The 23,659-nt window shown below is 59.8% G+C and overlaps 1 protein-coding gene across 6 annotated transcripts in view; it reads left to right on the top strand.

Moving 5' to 3' along the window:
• The window catches only part of TMEM255B (transmembrane protein 255B), a 43,278-nt gene extending 19,883 nt beyond the window's left edge, over positions 1 to 23,395 (top strand). For 3 of the 6 annotated variants that reach the window (XM_073795462.1, XM_033843587.2, XM_073795461.1), the window contains 5 exons: positions 1,653 to 1,733; positions 3,441 to 3,526; positions 4,524 to 4,683; positions 7,834 to 7,977; positions 13,152 to 23,395. In XM_073795462.1, coding sequence (XP_073651563.1) covers positions 1,653 to 1,733; positions 3,441 to 3,526; positions 4,524 to 4,683; positions 7,834 to 7,977; positions 13,152 to 13,319 — 639 coding nt within the window. In that variant the 3' untranslated portion in view covers positions 13,320 to 23,395. The other 3 variants (XR_012327826.1, XM_073795463.1, XM_073795464.1) reach the window with 3 other exon arrangements.
• The last annotated feature ends 264 nt before the right edge of the window (positions 23,396 to 23,659 follow it).

A 23,659-nucleotide genomic window follows, 5' to 3' on the forward strand; every position in this document is an offset into this window, starting at 1 on the left:
GCTTCCCGGGTGGAAGAGCCTCCCCGGCCCTCTGTAGGAGCGAGACCGGCCCTGCCTTGTTTCAGGGCTGCACAGGACACCTGGAGTGGCACCCCTGCAGGCGAGGACTCACAGCCTGCAGGCGCCCCCTTCCCAGCTCCAGAGCCAGGAGGCCCTCCCGGGTGCCCTTATGGTTTGGCACCATCTGCCCTATGAATGTCGGGGACAGACTCACGGATAGATGGTTGGATGGGCACATAGGTGAATGTACGCTCCGCTGGCTGGTGAGTGGATGGGTGCATGGAGGGACGGGTGGATGGACGTGGGTGGATGGATAGAAGGATGGAAGGATGGATGGAGGGAGGGGGATGGATGGACGTGGGTGGATGGATAGAAGGATGGAGGGATGGATGGAGGGATGGGTGGATGGATAGAAGGATGGAAGGATGGATGGAGGGATGGGTGGATGGACGTGGGTGGCTGGATAGAAGGATGGATGGAGGGATGGGTGGATGGATGTGGGTGATGGATAGACGGATGGAAGGATGGATGGAGGGAGGGGTGGATGGACGTGGGTGGATGGACGTGGGTGGATGGATGGAAGGATGGATGGAGGGATGGGTGGATGGATGTGGGTGGATGGATAGACGGATGGAAGGATGGATGGAGGGAGGGGTGGATGGACGTGGGTGGATGGACGTGGGTGGATGGATGGAAGGATGGATGGAGGGATGGGTGGATGGATGTGGGTGGATGGATAGAAGGATGGAAGGATGGATGGAGGGATGGGTGGATGGACGTGGGTGGCTGGATAGAAGGATGGATGGAGGGATGGGTGGATGGATGTGGGTGATGGATAGACGGATGGAAGGATGGATGGAGGGAGGGGTGGATGGACGTGGGTGGATGGACGTGGGTGGATGGATGGAAGGATGGATGGAGGGAGGGGTGGATGGACGTGGGTGGATGGATAGAAGGATGGAAGGATGGATGGAGGGATGGGTGGATGGACGTGGGTGGATGGATGGAAGGATGGATGGAGGGATGGGTGGATGGATGTGGGTGGACGGATAGAAGGATGGAAGGATGGATGGAGGGATGGGTGGATGGACGTGGGTGGATGGATGGAAGGATGGATGGAGGGATGGGTGGATGGATGTGGGTGGACGGATAGAAGGATGGAAGGATGGATGGAGGGATGGGTGGATGGACGTGGGTGGATGGATAGAAGGATGGATACACAGATGAGTAAGTGATCGGGTGGATGGTTGGCTGGTTGGATGGATGAGTGGATTAGGCTGAAACCCACCTTGCTCCCTCCCTCGTGGAAAAATTGCTGTGCTTTGAGGGAAAGAGGCAGGAGCCAGGGGGTCTCCTTGTTGAGACTTGTACAGGAGCACGACCACCTCCCTCAGCTGCCCTGTGTTGACCGATGGGGGGAGCTGTGTCCCCTGGCCGGCAGGGTTGGGGTGCCTGCTTCCTGGCTGCAGGAGCCCAGCTGCTCTGGGATGAGCCCTGGTACTTCCTTTCTTTGTACTCCTGGGAGGGGTCCGTTGGCCTTGGCCCCTCTCCTGTGGGCTCAGAGCCTGCGGCGACAGGTCTGAAATCACCTCCGGTCCCTCCTGACATGGGGGTAAAGCCGTCCCATTCCATCTGTGGTTCTTGGTCTCTAGGAGCCCAGGCCCCTCACCGCAGGAAGGTGCCAGTTCTACTCCAGTGGGGTCGGCTACCTGCACGATGTCTACCAGACGGAGGTGAGTGCCGCGCTGGTCCCGCTCGTTAACCTGGCCCAGATCTGACGTTCTGTCCCCAGCACGCCCTCACGTCGCGCTAACCGCGCCCGGTGAGGTGCTTCGCTCCGGAGTCACCGCTGCCGACCGCCTGTGGTGCAGCCCCGAGGCCACCGGCCCCGTCTGTGCGGCGTTCACGATGAGCTTTTTGTTGACGTAATTAGTGCACTAGAATCTAGGACGCTACGTTTGCACTGGCCCCAAACTCGCCGGCTGTCCCTGGGCCGAGGATGTCTGATGGGTGTTTCTAAGGGTGGCCGGCGTCTCCTCTTGGGCCGTCCCAGGTGGCTGCGTGGCTCCCTCTGTCCTGCCGTCTCACTCAGCTCTGTGTAGATATATCGGTTTAACTAAACATGGCCTCTGACACTGTGCACAAATGTCAGGAAGGAGGCGCGCAGGGCGGGCAGCAGACGCCGTGGCTGAGGCCGCGTGGATGGCGGCGGGGAGAAGGGGCCTCTGCTACTGCCCCTCAACAGGGGGCGGCACACGTCTTCTCCAAAGGCCCGGCCTGTGCCGCTGGAGGGGGCCCTGGGGACTCGTCCTCTTCAGCGGGGGTCACCGGGCCCCCCACGCCCTCGTGCTGCTCTGTCCTTCCTTCCTGCTCACCGCAGTGTGTTCTGAGCGGTACTGGGGTCACAGAGGTGACACCTCGCAGGAGGGAGGGACGCCTCCCAGCAGGGGGCACCTCGGGTCAGGATCAGGGTTAGGTCTCGCGACCTCCAGCTCGCCGTCCTGTGGCTCCGACCTTCCCGTGTGCTGGCTGCCAGGCTCAGAGCCCGGCGGTGCCCTGACTGCTCCCCGGCTCCCCTCGCTAAGCCCCGGTTCTCACCGGTCGGGCCGTTCGCCCAGCCCCCTTGCAGGCCTGAGTCACACGGGCTCACTTCCATGGCTCCCAGCAGCCTGTCTCTGGTCTCCGCCCCGTCGGGACTGTTTTTCCAGATTAATCTTTCTAGGACCCCTGCTCAAGCCCTCCCACTCCTGATGTGGGTGGCTTTCGGGAGTTAACCACAGAACCCTGAAAGAAAGGCTACATGCCCAAGGGTGGCTTGAGGTGCTGCTATAGGGGCCGGGGCCAAGGACCTCTGGGGTCAGGCCCTGCCCCCGACCTGCCCTCTGACCTGCCCCGGGTGCTTGGCCTCTCAGGCGACCCCAAGCCTGCTCGAATGTCTGTCCTCACTCATGCACGGCCCTCCCTCCAAGTCCTTCTCCCCAGGGTCCCCGTCCTCTCTCTGCAGCTGGGTGGTCTCTGCCCCACTTACCTTCCACACGGGGGTGGTTACAAAGTGCCAGGGGAAGGAGGGGAAGCCTCCGTGTGACCTGGGGAAGAGCTGGCTTGGTCAGACTGGGCGACCGGGAGCTGTCCTCTGGGAGGTCAGGAAGGGGCTCCCACCTGAGGGGTCCCCACCTGCAGGCTCCTGGGGACCCCCCGCCCCTCACCTCGTCCAGCAAGCCTTGGCCTGGTCCTCTACCTCTCCCTGCAGGGGGTCCCTGTGGCCCCCCCAGCCCTGCTGCACCTGGACTGGGTGGAGGAAGGGGCAGGTCAAGAAACGTGGGCTCAGGGGAGGCAGCTGCCTGGCTCATGGGGCAGAGGGGTGGGCCCTTACGCCCAGGGAGGCCCCTGCCCGCTGCGGCCTGAGGACAGGGGCACCTGACCGGACTCTCTGCTCACAGGTGACCTGCCACTCCCTGAACGGTAGGTGCCAGCTGAAGGTGAAGAGCAACACCTGCTACTGCTGCGACCTCTATGACTGCCACAGGTGAGCGGCGGGAGCCCGGCAGCCGCGAACCCCACGTCCCCGGACTTACCCGCCCGCTCTGCATCCCCGTCCTCGCACGCTGCACCCACATCTCATCCAGCCCTCGCACATCCTGTGAGGCCGGGCCCTGGGCTCCGTTCCACAGATGAGAGGACCGAGGCTCAGGGCTGCCGGGAGGTGGGGGGCGGGGGAGGCCTCCCGGGGAGCCCTGTCCTGCTGTGGGCTGTGACCGGCACAGGTGACCCGTTTCTTCCTCCCCGGAAGGCCGGGACCCTGTCTCTGCCTGCTGGTCTCTCCGGTCTGGGGACGGGGGCGGCGGTTTGCCCTGTGTCCTCCCCCGTCCCGTGGGGCCCAGAAGCGCTGCTCTGTTCAGTCTGTCCAGCTTCTCACCTGTCGTCTGGACCAGTGCAAGGTCCCAGCTCCGTGGGAAGCAGAACCCTCCCCGCATCGTCTTTTAAATTTTGTGTTAATAGCTTGAATACCTACATTAAAGCCAACAGGGAGTTGAGTGTTGCTTCTTGGAGACCCTCCCTGAACTGTTGAAAACCCCAGGGGCGTAGGCTGCAACACCCTTCCCCCAGAGCAGGAATTCACCCCATTTCCAACCCGAGGCTGTGGTCCAGAGCCTGCACAGACCACGACCACAGGGCCCAGGCCACGGGCCAAGACGAACCCCCTTCGAGGCTCACCCCTCTGTGCTCCCTGCCAGGACGGCCAGCAGCCGCTAAGCCCTGCTGGCTCCAGGGGTGACCGGGCCGGGGCTCTGCCTGCCGGGGCCCCTGCTTGGGGCAGGCTGTCCTGCTCAGAGACCTGGGCCCCCTCCCAGGTGGATTCTGGGCTCCCTGGGACAGCCCTGCCCCCAGGGCCTCCCTCCGCCACCTGAGGGCCTGGGCCCTCCCAGCAGAGCCCCCGGCCCATCAGTACGCGGGGCAGCGGGCTCAGGCGGCGAGGGGGCCCCCCTGCAGCCGTGGGTGACGCTGAGCCCCTCCCCGCACAGCACCGAGCACCCGCCCACCTACTACGAGTTCGTGGGCGTCCGTGGCTGCCAGGACGTGCTCCACCTCTATCGGCTGCTCTGGGCCTCGGCGGCGCTGAACGTCCTAGGCCTGTTCCTGGGCGTCGTCACCGCGGCCGTCCTGGGGGCCTTCAAGGACATGGTGAGTAGCGCCCGCCGCGCACTGGGCAGACTCAGCGATGGGGACGTGGGCTCGTGGAGCCGGCAGCCGTGCTGACCGCAGCCTGGGGACACTTCAGTCCCTCCTCCCCGAGGCTCGCGCCACCTGAGCCGGTCCAGGGAGCGCGAGTTCAGCGGCAGAGAGGGGCACCGAGCCTGGCGCCTGACGGCCGCGTCCACCCCTTGGTGGCCCGCTGAGCACGGAACCCCAGCGCCTCCGATCCGGTAGATCTGGGGCTCAGGCCCGTGCTTCCCGAAGTCAGGTGACTCCAAAGTGAGCCCCCGAGAACGTGCTGCAGCATCTGGGCGGCCCTGGGCAGGGACCGCACTGCAGGGCCCGTGCCTGAGGCCACCCTGCAAGTCTCTCCACGGGCAGCGTCCTCTCCAGGGGACCGGCTGTTCCAAGCCGTGTTCTCGCGCGGGGCCCAGATGGTACCTCCCGCGACCTGACACTTCATCCGTGGAGGTGCCGCACGGGAGGCCACAAGCGCCAGGAAGAGCTCACAGCCTCCCACAGACCAGCAGCCACCCGCCCATCGCCCGGCTTTAACGAGGAGGAAGTGCAAATGCACGTGCAAACACCCCCTGCGGGCCAGACCCCATCCACAGCCCACACTGCCGAGGGGAGGCTTGTTACCTCTGCCCCAGAGACTGTGGCCCTTGGCCGCATTTCTCAGCCTCACCTGGAGCCTCCCGAGATCAGTGACATGTTTCTGGGAGGTTTCCTGACCCTAGACAAAGCCCGAGACACCACGGGAGACCCTGGCGACCCCCGCCCCACTCCCACTCTGCGTGGTGCAGACGCCGGGCCCAGCTCCCGCTCGGTCACAAGGTGTCTTTCCGTGTGCGCACAACAACATCCTGTCCTTCAAGGACGAGGGCCGCCTGCCCCCGGGACGCCTGGGGTCCGCAGGGCCCACAGTGCGGTCCGGGGGGTCCCTCGGGCCGCCTGCCCCCGGGACGCCTGGGGTCCGCAGGGCCCACAGTGCGGTCCGGGGGGTCCCTCGGGCCGCCTGCCCCCGGGACGCCTGGGGTCTGCAGGGCCCACAGTGCGGTCTGGGGGTCCCTCGGTGGGGCTTTTCCTGCTGTGGCCAGGTCGGAGTTTTCTCTCCCCGCAGATCCGCAAGGAGAGCGAGGTTAGACTCGATGGCTACACAGAGTGTCTTGCTCGGGTCCTGCCCCTGGGAGCCCGGGTGGAGGCTGCTGGCTGTCCCCAGGGATGGCCGTCAGCCCGGTGGCTTTTCCAGAAGAGGGCCCTGTGCTCATGAGTTTATAACAAAACTGCTGGAGCTTCTCTCGGGAACGTAGCAACGCCCCAGAAAGGCCGCTTGTCACGCGGGACACAGTTACGTGTCAGCCCCGCTCTGGACAGTTTCCTCTCTCACACCCAGAGCTCAGGGGTGTTGTAAGGAGCAAGCAAGGTGATTCCTTAAAATTTTACACCTGCGAGTAGATGCTCTCGAAAGTTAATGGATCTTATGATTTAAGAATTATCTTAAGGAGCGAAGACACGTCACGAGCCACCCGAAGCTCTGGGCGCTCAGGGCTCCGTCCCGTGGGGTGCTGGGTGGGTGGGCGGGCAGAGCGTGGACTCTCGGGTCTGCAGAGGGTCTCCCGAGGTGGGGTTGCCCCGGCAACGTGGCCATGCTTACAGCCCAGCCTGGCTGAGGAAGGGTCTGCGCTGGCCTCAGGTATGAGAGCTGCAGGTGGACAGTCCTCCTGGCCCAGCTGGGGTCTCCTTGCCGTCATGGGAGGCTCGGAGGTGAGAGGGTGCACGAGGGGTCAGGGCAAGACCAGGCAGTGCAGGCGCCTAGCGTCCCCCGCAGAGTGGCTGTAGTTCCCAGAGTGAGGCTGCCTCTGGGAGACCCCTACACCTCCACCCCATCCTCCCCAGGCCCCGAAATGCTGAGCCAGCCAGGCAGCTCCTCTCCAGCCCATGACGCCCTCTGGACCCTCGACCACGACCCTCACCAGCCCCCTCGGCCTGGATCCCTTAGCCAGGCCTCAGGCCCGAAACGCTCTCCGCAGCCCCAGGGCCCAGCTCTGGTGGTACCGGGCCACGTCGGGGCGCACAGAGTCGGCCCTCAGCTATGCTTGCTCGTGAATAAGTCATCAAGGCATCGAGGTGGCTGCGCTTGGGCCCCGTCCTGAGTTTTCCGTCCTCTCTCCCTGCTTTCAAGCTGCCTGTTCACTCCTCGGAGTTTAACTGACTCGCCGCGCAGACCAGAGCTCCTGGTAGGAGCGGACGGAGCACTGAGCCTGCGGCATGAAGGAAGCGCGACGGGCCTCCTCCTTCCTGGGCTGCCTGTGTCCCGAGGGCAGGGGCGGCGAGGCAGCTCTGGGGGGCTCTCTGCCCCCCCCTCCTCAGGACCCTGCTCTGGCACCTCCAGGGCTTCTGATGAGTTTTCAGATGCTCTGTCTGTGCTGCTGCCCGTGCTGTCGCAGCCCCTCCCGGCTCTGCAGGGCCTGCCCCGTGGGTGTCAGGCGGGATCCAGGTTCTGGGCTCTTAGGGAAGGTTGCACCTCTGGTCTGGGAACCCCCGAGCCCCCCATTGGGAGCGGCTGGCCTGCCTCTGGAGAGGGGTACGTCCTATGGCCCGTCCTCTCTGGGGGCGGGTGAGAGGTCAAGAATCAGGGCCCACGTTCTGTTTTCCTTTGGGGAATCAGAGCCTCCCGTGAGCTAAGGAAGCCGGAGTTGGAGGAGTTTGGGAAGCTCTGGTCTTGGCTGTGCTGCTCCAGAAATCCCTGCGGCCAGAGCCCTACCCTGGCTTGTGCCACCCAGAGCCCCTGTGGGGAGAGGGCCCTGCTGACTAGAGCCGGGGGCAGCTTTGGAATCAGCGCCCCTCGGGGATGCCCGTGACACACGCTCCTGGAGCAGACAGGTGGGGTTTCCTCACTTTTCCAAAAAAAACCCAAGAGAGCCTGGGCCTAGCTGGGCCTCTCGGCGGATCCCGGGACAAACAGGAAAAGGAAAAGCAAGAAGAGGCCCAGCTTTTGGGTTTTAGTTCTGGTCGGAGAGAGGCTGGCGAGAGGACTCAGAATCTCTCCCTTGGGGACTCCGCCTTCCTGAACGGCTGCCAGACGGGGCTCCCCAGAGCAGGGCTCGGCTGACACGTCTCCATCCTTTGCGGCAGGTCCCGCTGTCCCAGCTGGCCTACGGCCCATCCACAGCGCCTCAGGCCCTCTACAACCCCGCCCAGCAGATCCTGGCCTCCACGGGCTTCGGCCCGGTGCCCCCGGCTGTCCCCACCTGCTCGTCGTACCCGCTGCCCCTCCAGGTAGGCCGAGCGTCCCCGGGCCGGACGGTGCTCACGTCCCAGGCAGCTGTCATCCAGGGAGTGCGGCTCGGGTGGGACAGGGGGGTGGGGGGCTTGGGTTGAAGGAAAAGGGGGGGGTCTGTGGCTCCCCCTCCCGACTTAGACAATGGGGTGATGCAGCTGGTGTGGACCAGCAAAGGGGGTGGGATGACCAAGGGATGTGGCGGGTGACCCCAGGCCCCGCGCAGGACGTGCGGCATCCCCGGGGGCATCTGGGGCATCCTTGCTCCGTGTGGCCCTGGTGACCCAGCCCGCCACGTCTTCCGGGGCCTTGAGGTTTTCTGGCCCCTGACCAGGTCCCACACGAGTTGCCTGCAGTCTCCTGGCCCTGTGCCAGCTGCCGGGCCCCTGCGACAGGGCAGCGTCGCTGAGTAGAGCCGAGGGCTTGCCGGCGCTCACGAAAGCGGCAGGTGCACAGGCCTCACCCTAGTACCACTCTGGTGGCCTTGGGGCTGCTGTGGAAGGGGGCACGCGGGGGTGAAGCCTGTTCATAGAGCAGCGTCCCGCCCGACCAGCTGCCACTGTGGTGACCAGGACGTCCCCAGATGTTGCCCTGTGTCCTCGGGGGGCAGAGGTGAGCACCTCTGGCCCAGAGAGCCGGTCGGCCTCTGTTTTGGCGGGGGCGGGGCGGTGGCCTTGGCACGTTCTCTGGTCTGTGTCAATGACGGCAGCCCCTGAGCGGTTCTGGGAAGTTCGCGGGGTCAAGGTACCGGAGGGGCTGCGTCTGTGTGCGTGGGCAGGTGGGGTGCTGAGACCCCGGCCGTTTGCTGTGAGGTCACACATCTTCATCTGCTGCTTGGGGTCCCAGCGCTCGAGGGGTGATGTTGACGGGGCATGAGAACTTTCCAGGGCCAGCGGCTGCTTAGGACAGGTGTATGTATCCACCAGCTCAGTGACAGAGGCGGCGGCCAGACTGAGGAGGGGCTGAGGGGAGCGTGCTGCCCGTCTCCGCAGCCCCTTATGACTGAGAGGAACCCGCAGACTCGGCCCGGCTGGCCGCCCGGGGCTGTGGCACAAGCCCGGCCAGCGAGGTCCACGGTGGCCTCCCCAGGCCCGACAGCTCGTGGGGCTGGAAGCGGGTGTGGGGTCTCTGGGCCCCGGGGCGCAGCAGGTGTGGCGAGCTGAGAAAGCCTGCAGCCTCGTCCTGCCCGGGGCAGGCCCGCTGGGCGGGGAATCAGGGGCCGCTCTACCTCCCCGTGGAGGCGCAAGTCCGTCCTCTCCGCGCCTGGCTCCTTCCGCTCGCCGTGAATGTGAAGCTGGCGGCTGTGCGCCCAGGGCTCCGGGGGCCTTGGAATTCCCAGAGGAGGCAGCGCCACATCTGTCTCCGAGGAGTGGTGGCCCACGGGCTGTGTCATGGGAGGCCTCCTCCTGCCAATGAGGGGCAACGCCTTAGCTACCCCACCAGTCCTGAGCAGGCGCCCTGGCTGCACGGGGACCCGCAGGCTGAGTCCTGAGTCAGGGAGGGGCCTGGCTCGAGAGTCCTCCCATTTCTAAGACACCGAAAGGAATTACCCAAGCGTCAGGAGGTGAGCTGGCTGCCAGTAACCCCCCGTGGCATCACTTCTCACGGCGGGTACGTCAGCTTCCCCGACACCCAGGTGGCCGTCCTTGGCGGCCCTCGTCTTCCCTGGGAGCGTCACCTGCATCCCACCTCCGGGCCATCCTCCCTGGTCCCCATCACGGGAAGGACCACGTCATCTGGGCGTGGCCTGTGTCCTGGGCTGTGCTCTGCCTCTCATCTGCTTAGTTTGCTGAACCCAGAACGTGAGACCACAGCTGGAGGGAGGGCCGGACCCATGGCTGGTTGGCCACCTGTGGTCTCAAACACCAGCTTGGAAATGCACGGAGGCTGAGGAATGGGCGTGCTCCGTGGGCCGCTGTCTCCCGTCCTCCCAGCGTCCACTGCGAGGCCCCACAGTCACGCCCGCACACGGGGACTCCAGGCAGCTCGGGGGCGTGGCTAGGGGGCAGAGGCGATCCCTGCAGGGCCCCTCCTCCTGGCTGAGCCCCGGCGTTTGGCTGGTTTAGCACCAGCGTCCCGCAAGCTTGGCCGCAGGGAGGACCCAGGGAGGACAGCACCTCATCCGGGGCCTGCTGCTCTGGGTCCTGACCTGAGGCACCGGCAGGTGTCCTGCTTCTGTTCCCCCAGGAGACAGGGCTGCAGGGTGCGGGCACGGTCTCCCCTCCTTACCGCTGGTGCTGGAGAACACATGGCTCTCTTCCGGTGTCGTACTCCAGCCTCATCCACCTTCGGGCCTCTGGCTCGTCACAAACAGCAGATGCTCCCAATTCTCCCTCCCAGGGAGGCCTGGGCTCCCTCTACAAGGGCCTAATCAGCTGTTATCACTGGCACATGTAGGAGCGTAATTACATACGCGTCAATAATCAGATTTCGAGGAGATGGCAAATCAATGATGCTATGTGTCTCGTCAGGAGGGAAACGACAGATTGATGTTTCTGACTCTGTTCCCATCGGAGGAGGAAAGGGATATTGCAAGTGTCCTGTCCAGTCATTAGCAGCGGAAAACACTCCCGCATAATAGAGGGAGTGAGCAGCTCTTGGGGCTGTTTGGAGCAGCTGGTCAAACGAACAATCGCCTTTGGGCTTCCCTGGTGGTGCAGTGGTTGAGAGTCCGCCTGCCGATGCCAGGGACACGGGTTCATGCCCCGGTCCGGGAAGATCCCACATGACGTGGAGCGGCTGGGCCCGTGAGCCATGGCCGCTGAGCCTGCGCGTCCGGAGCCTGTGCTCCGCAACGGGAGAGGCTACGACAGTGAGAGGCCCGCCTACCGCCAAAAAAAAAAAGAACAATCGCCTTCGAAGAAAACCCACCTTCCTTATTCCCAGGGCCACCTGGTCAGGAAGTGCAGGAACAAGGACACGCCAAGGATTAACTCACATCCTGTAACTAAGGACCTCGCATCCTGTAACTAAGGACCTCGCATCCTGTAACTAAGGACCTCGCACCCTGTAACTAAGAGGCTTTTTGTCTGCTCCCCGATGGGATTGCCTGTGTGGACAGAGGCTAGTTTCCTCCGTGGTTCCTGGTGGTTTGCTCCGTGGTTCCTGGTGGTTTGCTCTGTGGTTCCTGGTGGTTTTCTCTGTGGTTCCTTGTGGTTTTCTCTGTGGTCTGTGATGGTTTGCTCTATGATCTGTGGTGGTTTACTCCGTGGTTCCTGGTGGTTTACTCCGTGGTTCCTGGTGGTTTACTCCGTGGTTCCTGGTGGTTTTCTCTGTGGTCTGTGGTGGTTTGCTCTGTGGTTCCTGGTGGTTTTCTCTGTGGTTCCTGGTGGTTTACTCCATGGTTCCTGGTGGTTTTCTCTGTGGTCTGTGGTGGTTTTCTCTGTGGTTCCTGGTGGTTTTCTTTGTGGTCTCTGGTGGTTTACTCCGTGGTTCCTGGTGGTTTTCTTTGTGGTCTCTGGTGGTTTTCTCCGTGGTTCCTGGTGGTTTTCTCTGTGGTCTCTGGTGGTTTGCTCTGTGGTTCCTGGTGGTTTACTCCGTGGTTCCTGGTGGTTTTCTCTGTGGTCTCTGGTGGTTTGCTCTGTGGTTCCTGGTGGTTTACTCCGTGATTCCTGGTGGTTTGCTCCGTGGTTCCTGGTGGTTTGCTCTGTGGTTCCTGGTGGTTTACTCCGTGATTCCTGGTGGTTTGCTCCGTGGTTCCTGGTGGTTTGCTCTGTGGTTCCTGGTGGTTTTCTCTGTGGTTCCTGGTGGTTTGCCACGTATTTCCAGATGGCTCCTCTGTGGTTCCCACTGGTTTATTCCATGGTCAGTGTGGTTTACTCCCTGGTTCTCTCAGCTGCTCATTTCTGGTAAAGAACTGACCACACACATGCCTGGTGGGAGCTGGGGACCCGCAGATCTGAGGGATGTTCTCTAGAGGTTTCATTTCTCCCCTGAGGTCAGAAAGAAGTGTGAGTTTGAGAGAAAGAAAGCAATGGAGGTGGGCAGGGGCCCAGGGCCCTTGGATCCCTAGAGCCCTGGCTTGTGAGGAAATTCTCTCTCAAAGCCCGAGGTCTGGGGTTCCTCCAGGGGGAGGAGCAGGCAGGCCAGCATCCCTGGGCCCTGGACACCTGCTGAGCAGAGAGCAAGGAACCACCTTCCCCCCCCCCCGAAGACGAGAGCCTGCACACACGCACCTGTGTCCCATCACAGAAGGGGTCGCTTGCTTTATTTAATGTTGGTTTTAAGCAGGCGTTTTTAACCTCTAGAAGTTAAAAAAAAAAAAAAAAAGAAATTTAAGAGGTTGTTGGCGGGTGGAGGAAAACTGGCAATTTTATTAGTTTAAAGCCTGTGGCCCCAACATTCTCCTTGCAGAATCACCTTTTGCATCTATAGTGTGGGTTCTCCAGAGAAACAGAACCAATAGCCTGTGTGCATGTAGTAGACACAGGTAGAGATCTATTTATAGGAAGAGATGATACAGATATAGATATATAGAGGGAGAGAGCCCAGAATCTGCAGTGCGGTCCACAGGCTAGAGGTCCCAGGAAGACAGATTTTGCAGTTTGAGTCTGGTCAGTCTGGAGGCAGAATTCCCTCTCCCTCGGGAACCTCCGTCTTTTCCTCTTCAACTGATTGGACGAGGCCCACCCACACCAGAGAGGGTGATCTGCTGGTCTACATGTTCATCACGGCTACCAAACACCCTCAAAATGACATCCAGACAGTTTGAGCAAACATCTGGGCACCGTAGTCTAGCCAAGTTGATGCATAAAATTCACCATCACACTATGTGGAAAATGTTGATGTTCTTGTCTTTTTCTGTAAAATATGAAGTGTTGAGTAAACCCAGGGCCCCAGATGAGCTGGGCAGCCTCTTCCTTAGACAGCGTTTGCACGTCCGTGCATCCCAGTGTCAGGTGGTCACCAGCCACCCTCCTGAATGTCACCAGCCACCCTCCTGAATGTCAAGACCTGAATGTCAATGTGCCCACAGGCGAGAAGGGGGCCCAGTGGGGCTGAATCGGGGCCTCCCTGCGGCCCCCTGGGAATGCACGCTGTTCAGGGAGCGGTTCCCACCAGGAGGGCCTGGGTCTGGGGGTTCGGGCCAGGGTGGGCTCTGAGGGGCGCCAGTGGTGCTGGGCATGTCCCCGGGCTCCCGTCAGCTGAGGAGGCTTTTTCTGTTTGGTTGCAGCCCCCTGGTGGCTTCCCGGCCTCACCTGGCTCCGACCTCTCTCTGTCCGAGGATGTGCAGCCTCCGTCCCAGCCCGGCTCCAGCTGCCGGCCCCCCCCGAATGCCCCCCCCATCTTCGCCCTCACCCACTTCCTCCCCGGGGAGAAACCTCCCCCCTACGCACCGTGATGCAGAGGGTGGAGACTGAAAACTAGTTTTTGGCTTGTTAGAAAACAGAGCAGCTTCTACGAACCCTGCTTCTGTGGCCAACCTCCTGGAGATGCCTGAGCCCCCCTCCCCTCCCTGGGCACATCCGGGCAAGGAGAGGCTGGACCTGCCCTGGCGGGCGGGGAGCCCTGGTGGCTGACGCCGCCTCACCCTGTGTGAAGCCACACACGAAGCTGTGCTAAAATGCCCACTGGAGCCGCCTTGCTCTGGTGGCGTCACTTACAAAACAGTTTCATTTTCCTCCTAATTCGTTAGCACTATTATGATCAAGGGGACTGCGGCAGGTGCCCCCGTGTGAGGACCACTTTCGAGGAAACGCGCTGTGTTTGTATTTATATGTGTGTCCCCGGCGAGGGCAGGGTCACCACCCTCAGCGCTGCACTCCTGGTCCCCAAGCACTCGAGTGAAAACTTGTCCCAGCTCAAATATAAGTGCTGTTTCCAAGGCCTGCGAGTGGTCTGAGGTCTGCGTGTGCTCTGTTCCAATCGCGTCCCGCAGCTGCGTGTGTCCTGTGTACGGTGTCCAGGCCCCCGACTGTCAGCCTTCGTGGAGAATCCAGGGAGCCTGGTCTGTTCTGTGGGACACCCTGTGTGGGCCCCCGCCCGCAGAGCAGGTGCCCCTAAGATGCAGCCTCTCTGCTGAGAGACCCCTGTGGGGGGGGGGGCCTCTGGCCCAGCAGCCACGGCCTGGGTGAAGCCGTACCCAGAACAGACCAATGGCTACCGACCAGGGCCCCACATGCACCTGCCCACTGCCAGACACACCTGAGGAAGCAGGCGAGCGTGGCCTTGGAGCCAATCAAATCCTGGTCGAGAGACAGACCAGAGTCTGTCTCAGAGTTACAGAGTTACAGTCGTGGATGTTTGGGGAAAAGAGATGGCGGAGGAGGGACAGGAGGGAGGAGAGGTGAGGGGAAGGGAGAAGGGAGGGAGGAGAGAGGGAGGGAGGCAAGTGGTTGAGTCTAAGCAAGGCGTGGCCCCCTCTGCCGCCGCCGGCGGGGAACGCGATTCTGTCCGACAGACAGAACACTCCCAGCCCTCACATCCAGAAACGCTTCTCACTACATGTTCTGAGCATGTGCACCGTCTCCTTAGAGAGGAGGACACGCGTGGGTGCGTCTGGCCCCTTGGCCTAGGGAAGGCTACTTGTCACAGACGAGGCAGGAAGGACCTGGTCACTGGTCAGAGCATGCAGATTGTTCCGGTCCCTGCAGCGCCCCCCGCCCCCTGCCAGTACCGCAACGAGGGGAGTCACAGAATTCTTGGCTTCCCGGCACATGAAAGCGATGTTTACACCATCCTGCAGTCTGTTGCCAGTAGCATATGGCTAAAGAAACAACCCACGACCTTAAGTAAAAACACTTCATTCCTAAAAAATACCAAAACAGTAGGGGCTTCCCTGGTGGCGCAGTGGTTGAGAGTCCGCCTGCCGATGCGGGGGACACGGGTTCGTGCCCCGGTCCGGGAAGATCCCACGTGCCGCGGAGCGGCTGGGCCCGTGAGCCATGGCCGCTGAGCCTGCGCGTCCGGAGCCTGTGCTCCGCAACGGGAGAGGCCACAGCAGTGAGAGGCCCGCGTACCGCAAAAAAAACAACAAAAAACCCCAAAACGGTGACAAGAGTAACATCAAAGACCACTGGTCACGAGTCACCATGCAAATATAATAATAATGAAAGAGTCTGAAATATCATGAGAATTATGAAGAGGTGACACAGAGACACGCAGTGAGCACACACTCCTGGGAGAATGTGCTAACAGACTTGCTTCGCACAGGGCTGCCCCAGACCTTAATTTGTAAAAAAAAAAGCAGTATTTGTAAAGCGAGATGTGACTGTGTTTTGTTAAACGTGGGCTCGCAAGCCCAGTGTTTCCAGGCTGGCCTGATCCGAGGGGCCCAGCGCAGCACGGAGGCCCTGTGGCCTCCGTGGCCAGGACGTGGCCCCACCTCCTGTTGTCCCGGAACTTCAGCTCCAAAAGCCACGAGCACAGCGAGGTCACTCCTCATCGATTTGGAATTTTAGGTCAAACTCTTAAGTGGCCAATCCTCCCTAATTGTTTGACGTGCTTTGGGCATATCGTAAAAAATAACAAAACTAGCAGAATTTAGGAGGAGTAATTCCTTTGGCTGAGATGCAGCCCGTGGCCACACCGAGAAGCAGCGTGAAGTTAGTTTTTGAAGCATCCTTTGTCTCCCTTTTAGCTCGATTTTGACCCAACGGGCTTGCTGTCCCTCCACCTGTCTGCCCCGTCACCAGACTCACTAGTCTGGGTCCCAGTTCCTCACGGCTTTGCTTGGTAGCCTCTGCGGCTAAGCTCTCCCTTTCGGGGCTTCGCCGTCACAGTGGCAGGCATTTGGGGCCTGGGGGGGTGCCTAGTGTGACCACAGGACCAGTGTCCCTGTGCCCAAAGCCAGCTCTTGCAGGACGAGTCCCACTCAGCTGTGCGACTTGGGGAGACCATCTTTCACCAAAGAAACCTAGTTTGAATGTCACGTAAAACAATGGTGTATGAAAGGAGAATTCACGCGACTGACTGTGCTCCCTGCCGGGATCGTGCGGAGAACAGGGAAGACGGTTCTTACTTCTGAGGCTCGTTAGACCCAGACGGGTCTTGTTTTGCATAAGGAGGATGATCTCTTTCCTCCGGAGGCCCCTCTACAGCCCACTCGAGACCTCAGCTCTGCTAGAGGCCCAGCAGGCATCCCTGCGGCCTGGGTGTCAGGCAGGGGCAGGAAGGGGCCCCCCGGGCGGCAGCTGGAGCCGGGTAACGGGACGAGCTCCTGCACACTCCGCCTCAACACAGGCGGTCCTCCTCACAAAGGCAAAGAGGCAAACTCGTTACTTTACAGAAGTTATGTGTATCAATGTAGGGACTTTCCATAAAATCTAAGAACTTACGAGTCACTGAGACGTTTACTTATGCTGAGAATCATGTTAGGATATTAGCGCACAGATCACAAGCCATCAGGGACCAGGGTGGGGTGAGACCAGATCCCGGCTCCCCCCTTCCAGCCTGCCTGCCGGTGCGGCAAAGCCTGGGCCTGGCTTCAGGCCCATCCGGGTGAACTCCACCAAGAGCTCCCTGTGTGGGCGCTCGACGCCACACCTGCCTCTTCCCAGCCTCATCACATCATCATCTGTTCATTTTGCTGCATCCGATAAGGTCCTGCCAGTCCCGTTTCTCCCTCGCGGCGTCTGTTGGGAGATGCGAGCTCACTGGCACAGATGTTGTCAACATTTATTGGGGACACCTGCGTGGACCCTACAGGCACTTAGGGTTCTGCGTGTGAGGCACCCAGCCCGGCCTGGTCGGGGCCAGCGCCTGCCCATCTGGCCGCCCTTCCCTGCATGCCCACCCCGAATGCGTCAAAAGATGACACGAGCCAAGCCGCACAGTATTGGATGGACAAGCGTCCCTTCCAGCCAGGGAAACCTCAGCCTAGTCTGATGGGCTCTAGGAGGGATTTTTCCTTCTCCGGGTGACTTTCCAGTGGATCCTTGGTTTTATGTTCTTGGTGTTTTCGGTTCAGTGGGCAAAGACACGTGACATTGAAATGCCCGCAGCTGTGTTGCTTGGGAACGACCTCTGGCAGCAGGGCCGTGGTTCTGACCGTGGGCTTTGCCCTCTGCCCGCAGCCAGGTCAGCCCCCCTATCGCAGCATGGAAACACCTTCACTTGTTTTATTCTTTCCACCTTTGTTGCTCCTGGAAATGTCGGTCAAGGTGGAGATGCTGTCTGATCACAGGAGCCTCTGCGGCCCCTGGGCTGGAGCCTCGGGGGAAGGACGTGCCCTCCCCGTGTCCGAGCCGGCTCTGCTGCTGCTCCGTGGGCCTTCGGCGTCCTGCCCTGTAGGGGGCGTTTAACCCAGTGCAAACCGTACCAGGCAAAAGCAGGAGAGGAGAAAGGAACTGGGGCTGGGACTTGACCGGGGCGTAGGGGCTGAGCCCCAGAGCTGCTCGTGTGGGCACGCGGCTCGGAGCTACCAGCGGGAGGGGCTCCACGCTTGCCCAGAACCCCTGCCTCCACAAGGCTGGACCGTGCTCGGGAACAAGGAGGAAATCCTCTTTCCTCCACGTCTCTGGCGCCCCCTACGGTTTCTGCACTCAGATGCGAGCCCCGGGACGGGGCCGTCCTGGAGACAGAAGCCCCTTGTCCAGCAAAGGCTCGAGGTGCCCGGCCTCCGCTTTCCTCACGTGACGGCAGGGCTCGAGGCTGCTGTCCGCTCGGTCCAAGGAGGGGAAACCAGACGCGGCCAGCAGGCACGAAGGGCTGACTGCACGCCCAACCCGCACCCCGGCCCACTGACCCGCCTGGGGTCCTGCAGCAAGTCCCTCTTCTGCCCAGAGTTTAAGAACCGTAGCGTCCAACCGAGCCAGGGGTCTGTGGTCCGAGACGTCGATCCCCTCGGTGGCTCCGGACCCACGAGCGCCCGGGCGGGGAGGGACCTTGGCTCCGGGCTGCAGGGAGTGAAGCCGCAGCCCCCGGTCCTAGCAGGCCCGTGGCTGCCTTTGGAGCAAGTGGCAGGGAAGCCGGTCGCGGGCCTGGACGCGGGATGACCTTCGACCTCCGAGCACAACCCAGGGTGGGGTCTGCAGGGCCTCAGGGTTTCCCCGGACCGTCCACACCCGCGTGGCCCAACCCAGACTGTCTGCCCTGCCAGGTCGTTTCATCTCGCTGAGTGCCGGGAGTTGATAAAAAATGTTAGACTCCAAGGCCAACAATTTTGCTCTTGCGCACAAAAATGTCTTTATCCCTCAGCCCAGCCACAAAGAATGTGAACGATTCAATTCCCAGACTGGTGGTGGCTTCCAGGCACCCCCATCCCCATCCCCAGGACCCCCCAAGTCCGCTGGCCTCAGTGTGCTCTGGGCGCCGTTCCCTGGGGACCCCTCTCTGTCATGCCCTCCCCACGGCAGAACCCGGCCAGGCTCCGCCTGCGTCCTGACGTGTGTGAGACCCCGCCCTGCAGCTCTGACGGGCACCACCAAGGGGTGGGGCTTGGTGGGGCCTCTCCCCTGGCCCCCTCCCTCTGCTGAGCGGCCCCGCCTCTTCCTCAATCGCAGACTGAGGCTGGTTGGGCGGAGGGGGTCAGGGAGGCTGCTGATGGGAACAGGGCTCCCTGCTGCCGTGGTGGAATGTTCTGGAACTGACAGTGGTGATGTTGCACAGCGCTGTGAAGGTGCTGAAACCCGCTGAGCTGCACACTGTTAGGGGGTGAACGTTATGGTATGTTACTGGATCTCGTTGGAAAAGCACTCGGGGCAGGGCCGGGCGATAGTACGCGCTTGGTTAACAAGCACGACCTTCAGCAGCAGTCTGGTCCGGTCCGAGCAGCCTGCGGCCAGCCGCACTGCCCCCCCCCCCCCCCACTCCTGGCTTCTCAGTCCTTCTGCATCCAATTCCGCCACCTCTGGGTGTAGGGAGAGAACACAAAGCCGGTGGGAGCACAGGCGCCCCCGGGATGAAGGGGACGTGCGTGCCCAGCCGAGCGTCATCCAGCCCAGACGACAGGAGCAGGGCCAGGCCTCGCGCTGCCAGCGGCTCGTGGGTGGCACCATTACATGCCTACTTCCGTTTCCCATTTGCTAAAACTTTTTAGTTATGAAATTTAATACACCTGCAGAAAGCCTGCTGGAGACCGAGGTGTAACGTGGTGACTCTTTGCAAAGCGAGGCAGTCACCTGGCCCCGGGGCTGGCCTTCCCTCCGCCCGGGGCCCACTCCCCCGCTGTTCTGTCCTCTGCAGGGACAGGTGCCCAGCCTCCGCTGAGCTTCCTGCCTGTGAGATGCACGTGTGGGGTTCTGCCGCCGAGCCCAGGACCCGTGACTGCCCCTTTGGCTGTGGGCAGGCCTCGGCTGACCTCGGTGTCCCTGTGTGTATGCGGGGCCCCTGGCTTGGATTTGGGGCACATGGCAGACCTTGACTTTGGAGGACGACGCCCGGCCAGCGTCCGTGGGGTTGGCCCAGCACAGTCTCAGCTGCGGACCTGGCGTCCTGACCCACCGAGATCTGGTCCTGCGCCATCCTGCGCGATCTGGTCCTGCGCAATCTGGGAACCTTCCACAGCTGTGGGTGCGGGGGACACTCCTTGTAAGTTTCTTCTCGTGGTGTCTGTGACCCCATTTCCTCCTTGTTAATGAAGCAGGGCCCTTTGGACGGACAAACTGACCGCTGCTGTTTCCTGTTCTGTGCAGCACCCGCCTGGTCTTCTGCCCGTTCTTCTGTTGGGTCGTTACTTTCTCTCACTGATTTGCAGGAAGAACTCATTCTCCCTTCTGGGCTAGCCCACGTTAGCGGGTTCACGTGGTTCCCAGTATCTTCTGTTCGGAGCTGGTCTCGTCACCCTCTTTATGGTACCTCGGTGAACAGATGTTCTTGATGTATCTACTGACGGATATGCTTGTTTATTTTTAATAGACTTTATTTTTTATAGCAGGTTTAGATTCACAGCAAAATGGAGAGGAAGGGCCACAGAGTTCCCACAGGCCCCTGCCCCACGCAGGCGCAGCCTCCCCCACCATCACCATCCCCCACCCGAGGGGCCGGCCGTTACCATCCGTCCCCGTCACCCAGAGTCCGTCGGCTCTATTCGGGGTCACTCAGTGTTGTACATTGTGTGGATCTGGACAAATGTTTACCGTCCCGTGTCCTCCATTACCGTCTCACGTGGAGCACCTTCACTGCCCTAAAAACCCCCCATGCTCCGCACTCTCATGCCTCCTCCCCTAACCCTCGTTAACCGCTGGTCTTTCTATCGTACTAGCTCCATAGTTTTGTCTTTGCCAGAGTGTCACATAGCTGGAATCACACACTACGTAGCCTTTCCAGATTGGCTTCTTTCACTGAGCAAATGTGCATTTAAGTTTCTTCTACGTCTTTCCATGACGGGATAGCTCATTCTTTTTATCACTGACGAATGGTCCGTCGTCTGAGTGTAACACAGTTTGTTTATCCATTCACCTACTGAAGGGCATCTTAGTTGCTTCCAAGCTTTGGTAATTATGAATAAAGTTGCTATAAACACTTGTGTGTACATTTTTATGTGGACATTAGTTTTCAGTGCCTTTGGGGAAGTACCCTGGAGCACGATTGCTGGATCACGTGGCGAGAGTATGTTTAGTTTTGTAAGAAACTGTCTCCCATGGTGGCTACACCATCCTGCGTTCCCACCAGCAGTGCTGAGAGTTCCTGCCGTCCCACGTCCTCACCAGCACTTGGTGTTGTCTGTGTTCAGGATTCTGGCTGTTCTAATAGGTGTGCCGTGGCATCTTACTATTGTTTTAATTTGCGTTTGCCCTGATGACATATGACATATGAGCCCGTTTTCATGTGCTTATTTGCTATCTGTGTATCTTTGGCAAGGTGTCTGTTAAGGTCTTTGATCCATTTTTTAATTAGGTTGTTTATTTTCTTATAGTTGAGTTTTAAGAGTTCTTTGTATATTTGGGGTAACAGTGCTTCATCAGATATGTCTTCTGCAAATTTCTTCTTCATCTGTGGCTTGTTTTTTCATCCCCTTGATGGTGTCTTTGCGGAGCAGAAAGTTTTCATTTTAATGAAGCCCAACTTATCCATTATTTCTTTCATGGATTTTGCCTTTGGTGTTGTATCTAAAAGGTTATCCCAAAGCCAAGGCCATTTAGATTTTCTCCTGTGCCGTCTTCTAGTTTTATACTTTTGTATCTTACTTTAGATCTGTGATCCATTTTGAGTTGACTTTGTGAAGGGTGTGAGGTCTGTGTCTAGACTCGTTTATTTGCACGTGGAGTCCAGGTGTTCCAGCCTTCTTTGTGAGGAGACTGTCTTTGCTCCATTGTGTTACCTTTGATCCTTTGTTGAAGATCAGGCGACTATTTTTGTGGGTCTGTTTCTGGGCTCTCTGTTCTGTTCATTTATCTCTTTGTTTATTCTTTTGGCAACACCAGGCTGTACTGACCGCTGGAGCTTCATAGCAAGACTTGAAGTCGGGTAGCTTCCTCCAACTTTGTTTTCTTGAAGTTCTTAATTTTAATGCAGCCCAATTTTTAAATATTTTTCTTTATCATGAGAGCATTTTGTTTTATTTTCTATTTTAAAGCAATATTTCTTTACCCTAGTTCATGAAAATACTCTTCTATCACAGGGGTCAGCAAAGTTTCTCTGTGAAGGAACAGATAGTACATGGTTCAGGTTTTGAGGGTCCGTAGCTGTGAAGCTACCGCTCAGCCCTGCCATTGTAGCAGGAGAGAAGCTGTAGAGAATCATAAGTTAACGGGTGTGACCGTGTGTCAATAAAGCTTTATTAACAAGAACAGGGGTGCATCACCTTAGGCCCACAGCCTACAGTTTTACATTATCTTCTAAATGCTTTATAGATTACCTTTAGATTTAAATATATGCTCTACATAGAGTTAATTTTTTCTGTCATATGAGCTGGGGTCAAATTTCCTATTTCTTTAATGCAGAGATTTCAACAGGGATGATTTGCTCCAGGGGACGTGTGGCAGTGTCTGAAGATGTTTTGACTGTCTCAAGTGTGTGTGTCTATGTGTGTGTATTTGGGGGAGTACTGGCAGCAAGGACAGAGGTTGCAGGCATGCCGCCGAATACCCTAAGGGCACAGAACGGCCCTTCACACAAAAAGCCGTTATCAATCAATCGATAGTATCTGAAAAACAAACAAAAGAATGAAATACAAACAAATATTACAGCTCTTCTATTTAAAACAAAAAAAGCAAAACTCTGAGATCAATGCAGACCACAAGTGTCAGCAGCATAATCCACCTGAGTTCCTCCTTCCTGGCGCACAGTCAGACCCATCCCAGCTCCATCTCCATGGCGCACAGTCAGACCCATCCCAGCTCCATCTCCATGGCGCACAGTCAGACCCATCCCAGCTCCATCTCCATGGCGCACAGTCAGACCCATCCCGGCTCCACGTCCATGGCGCACAGTCAGATCCATCCCGGCTCCACCTCCATGGCGCACAGTCAGACCCATCGCGGCTCCACGTCCATGGCGCACAGTCAGACCCATCGCGGCTCCACGTCCATGGCGCACAGTCAGACCCATCGCGGCTCCACGTCCATGGCGCACAGTCAGACCCATCCCGGCTCCACGTCCATGGCGCACAGTCAGACCCATCCCGGCTCCACCTCCATGGCGCACAGTCAGACCCATCCCGGCTCCATCTCCATGGCGCACAGTCAGACTCATCCCGGCTCCATCTCCATGGCGCACAGTCAGACTCATCCCGGCTCCATCTCCATGGCACATAGTCAGAAGACGTGCAACTCTGTCTGCCCCAGCCTCGTGTGCAGTCTGGCCCGGACTGGGTAGCAGCAAGGACACCAATCTGGCCAGTACAGCTGGGGAATGTCTTGCAGATTTTGGCTCTCCACTGGCCATAAACTTTTTCTTGGCAGTAGTTAGAATAACCCCTGGCGCCCAGTGGAAGTCTATGGAAACCTCAGTAGGAAACAGATGTGGCCCTCGCTCTCCCCGGAGAGAAGATGAACCCAAGGTGGTCAGAAAGCCCCTGAGAGCTGGCCTTGGCTCCGTGTGTCTGTGAGGCCAGAGTTTCCAGTCCCAGAGCTCAGCATGTGTCTTGTCTGCTCTCTGGCCATCCTGGCCTTTGTGAGCGGGTGGGGGCTGGCCTGGGGAGCATTCCGTAAGAACATTCCAGAGCTGCCTCCGGAGTGGACAAAAACCAGAGAGGATGGCGGGAATGCTGTGGTGACTGGGCTGAGAGCAGGCCCCAGGGTGGCTTTGGGCTCCTGAGGCCACATGGGGCCAGAGGGTGGGCAGCAGGTGGTCTCCTGGGGTCGTGGGCGGGACTGCGTGCCCCCATTTCTCAGAGTGGTGCTCAGCGGCTCTGGGAGACCACGGGCGGCAGGGGAGACCCCTGCTCCCTGAGCTGATGGCAACCGTGCCTGGTCCTCCTGGTCAACATCAGAGTCCCCAGGAACTGGGCTCTCAAGCCCCCAACGGACAGTGTGAGGCACGTCCTACAGCTCCAGGCCGCAGCCTGACCAGTTCAGCCCACCAGGCCAGCCCCCAACCCGGAGCTGGCACAGGGGCCTGGGCTGGGGTCCACTTAGGCTGTGAGCCAGACCACACGTCCACTCCGGTCACGGATGGAGGAGGGGGCTCCACGGTGCTCTGGGAAGAGGCTGGCTGGAGGCGGACTTTGCACGAGGACCAGGGCTCGCCGAGTCCCCTGACTGACCTCCCTGCCAGCCCTTCTGTGCAAATCACTTGAAGAACTCTCGGGCTAGTTTCCTGAAGTCCTGAGTCAGCAGAACTCTCACCCACAGCCCAGTG

Source organism: Tursiops truncatus, chromosome 18 (assembly GCF_011762595.2).
Source record: "Tursiops truncatus isolate mTurTru1 chromosome 18, mTurTru1.mat.Y, whole genome shotgun sequence".
Lineage (NCBI taxonomy): Eukaryota > Metazoa > Chordata > Mammalia > Artiodactyla > Delphinidae > Tursiops > Tursiops truncatus.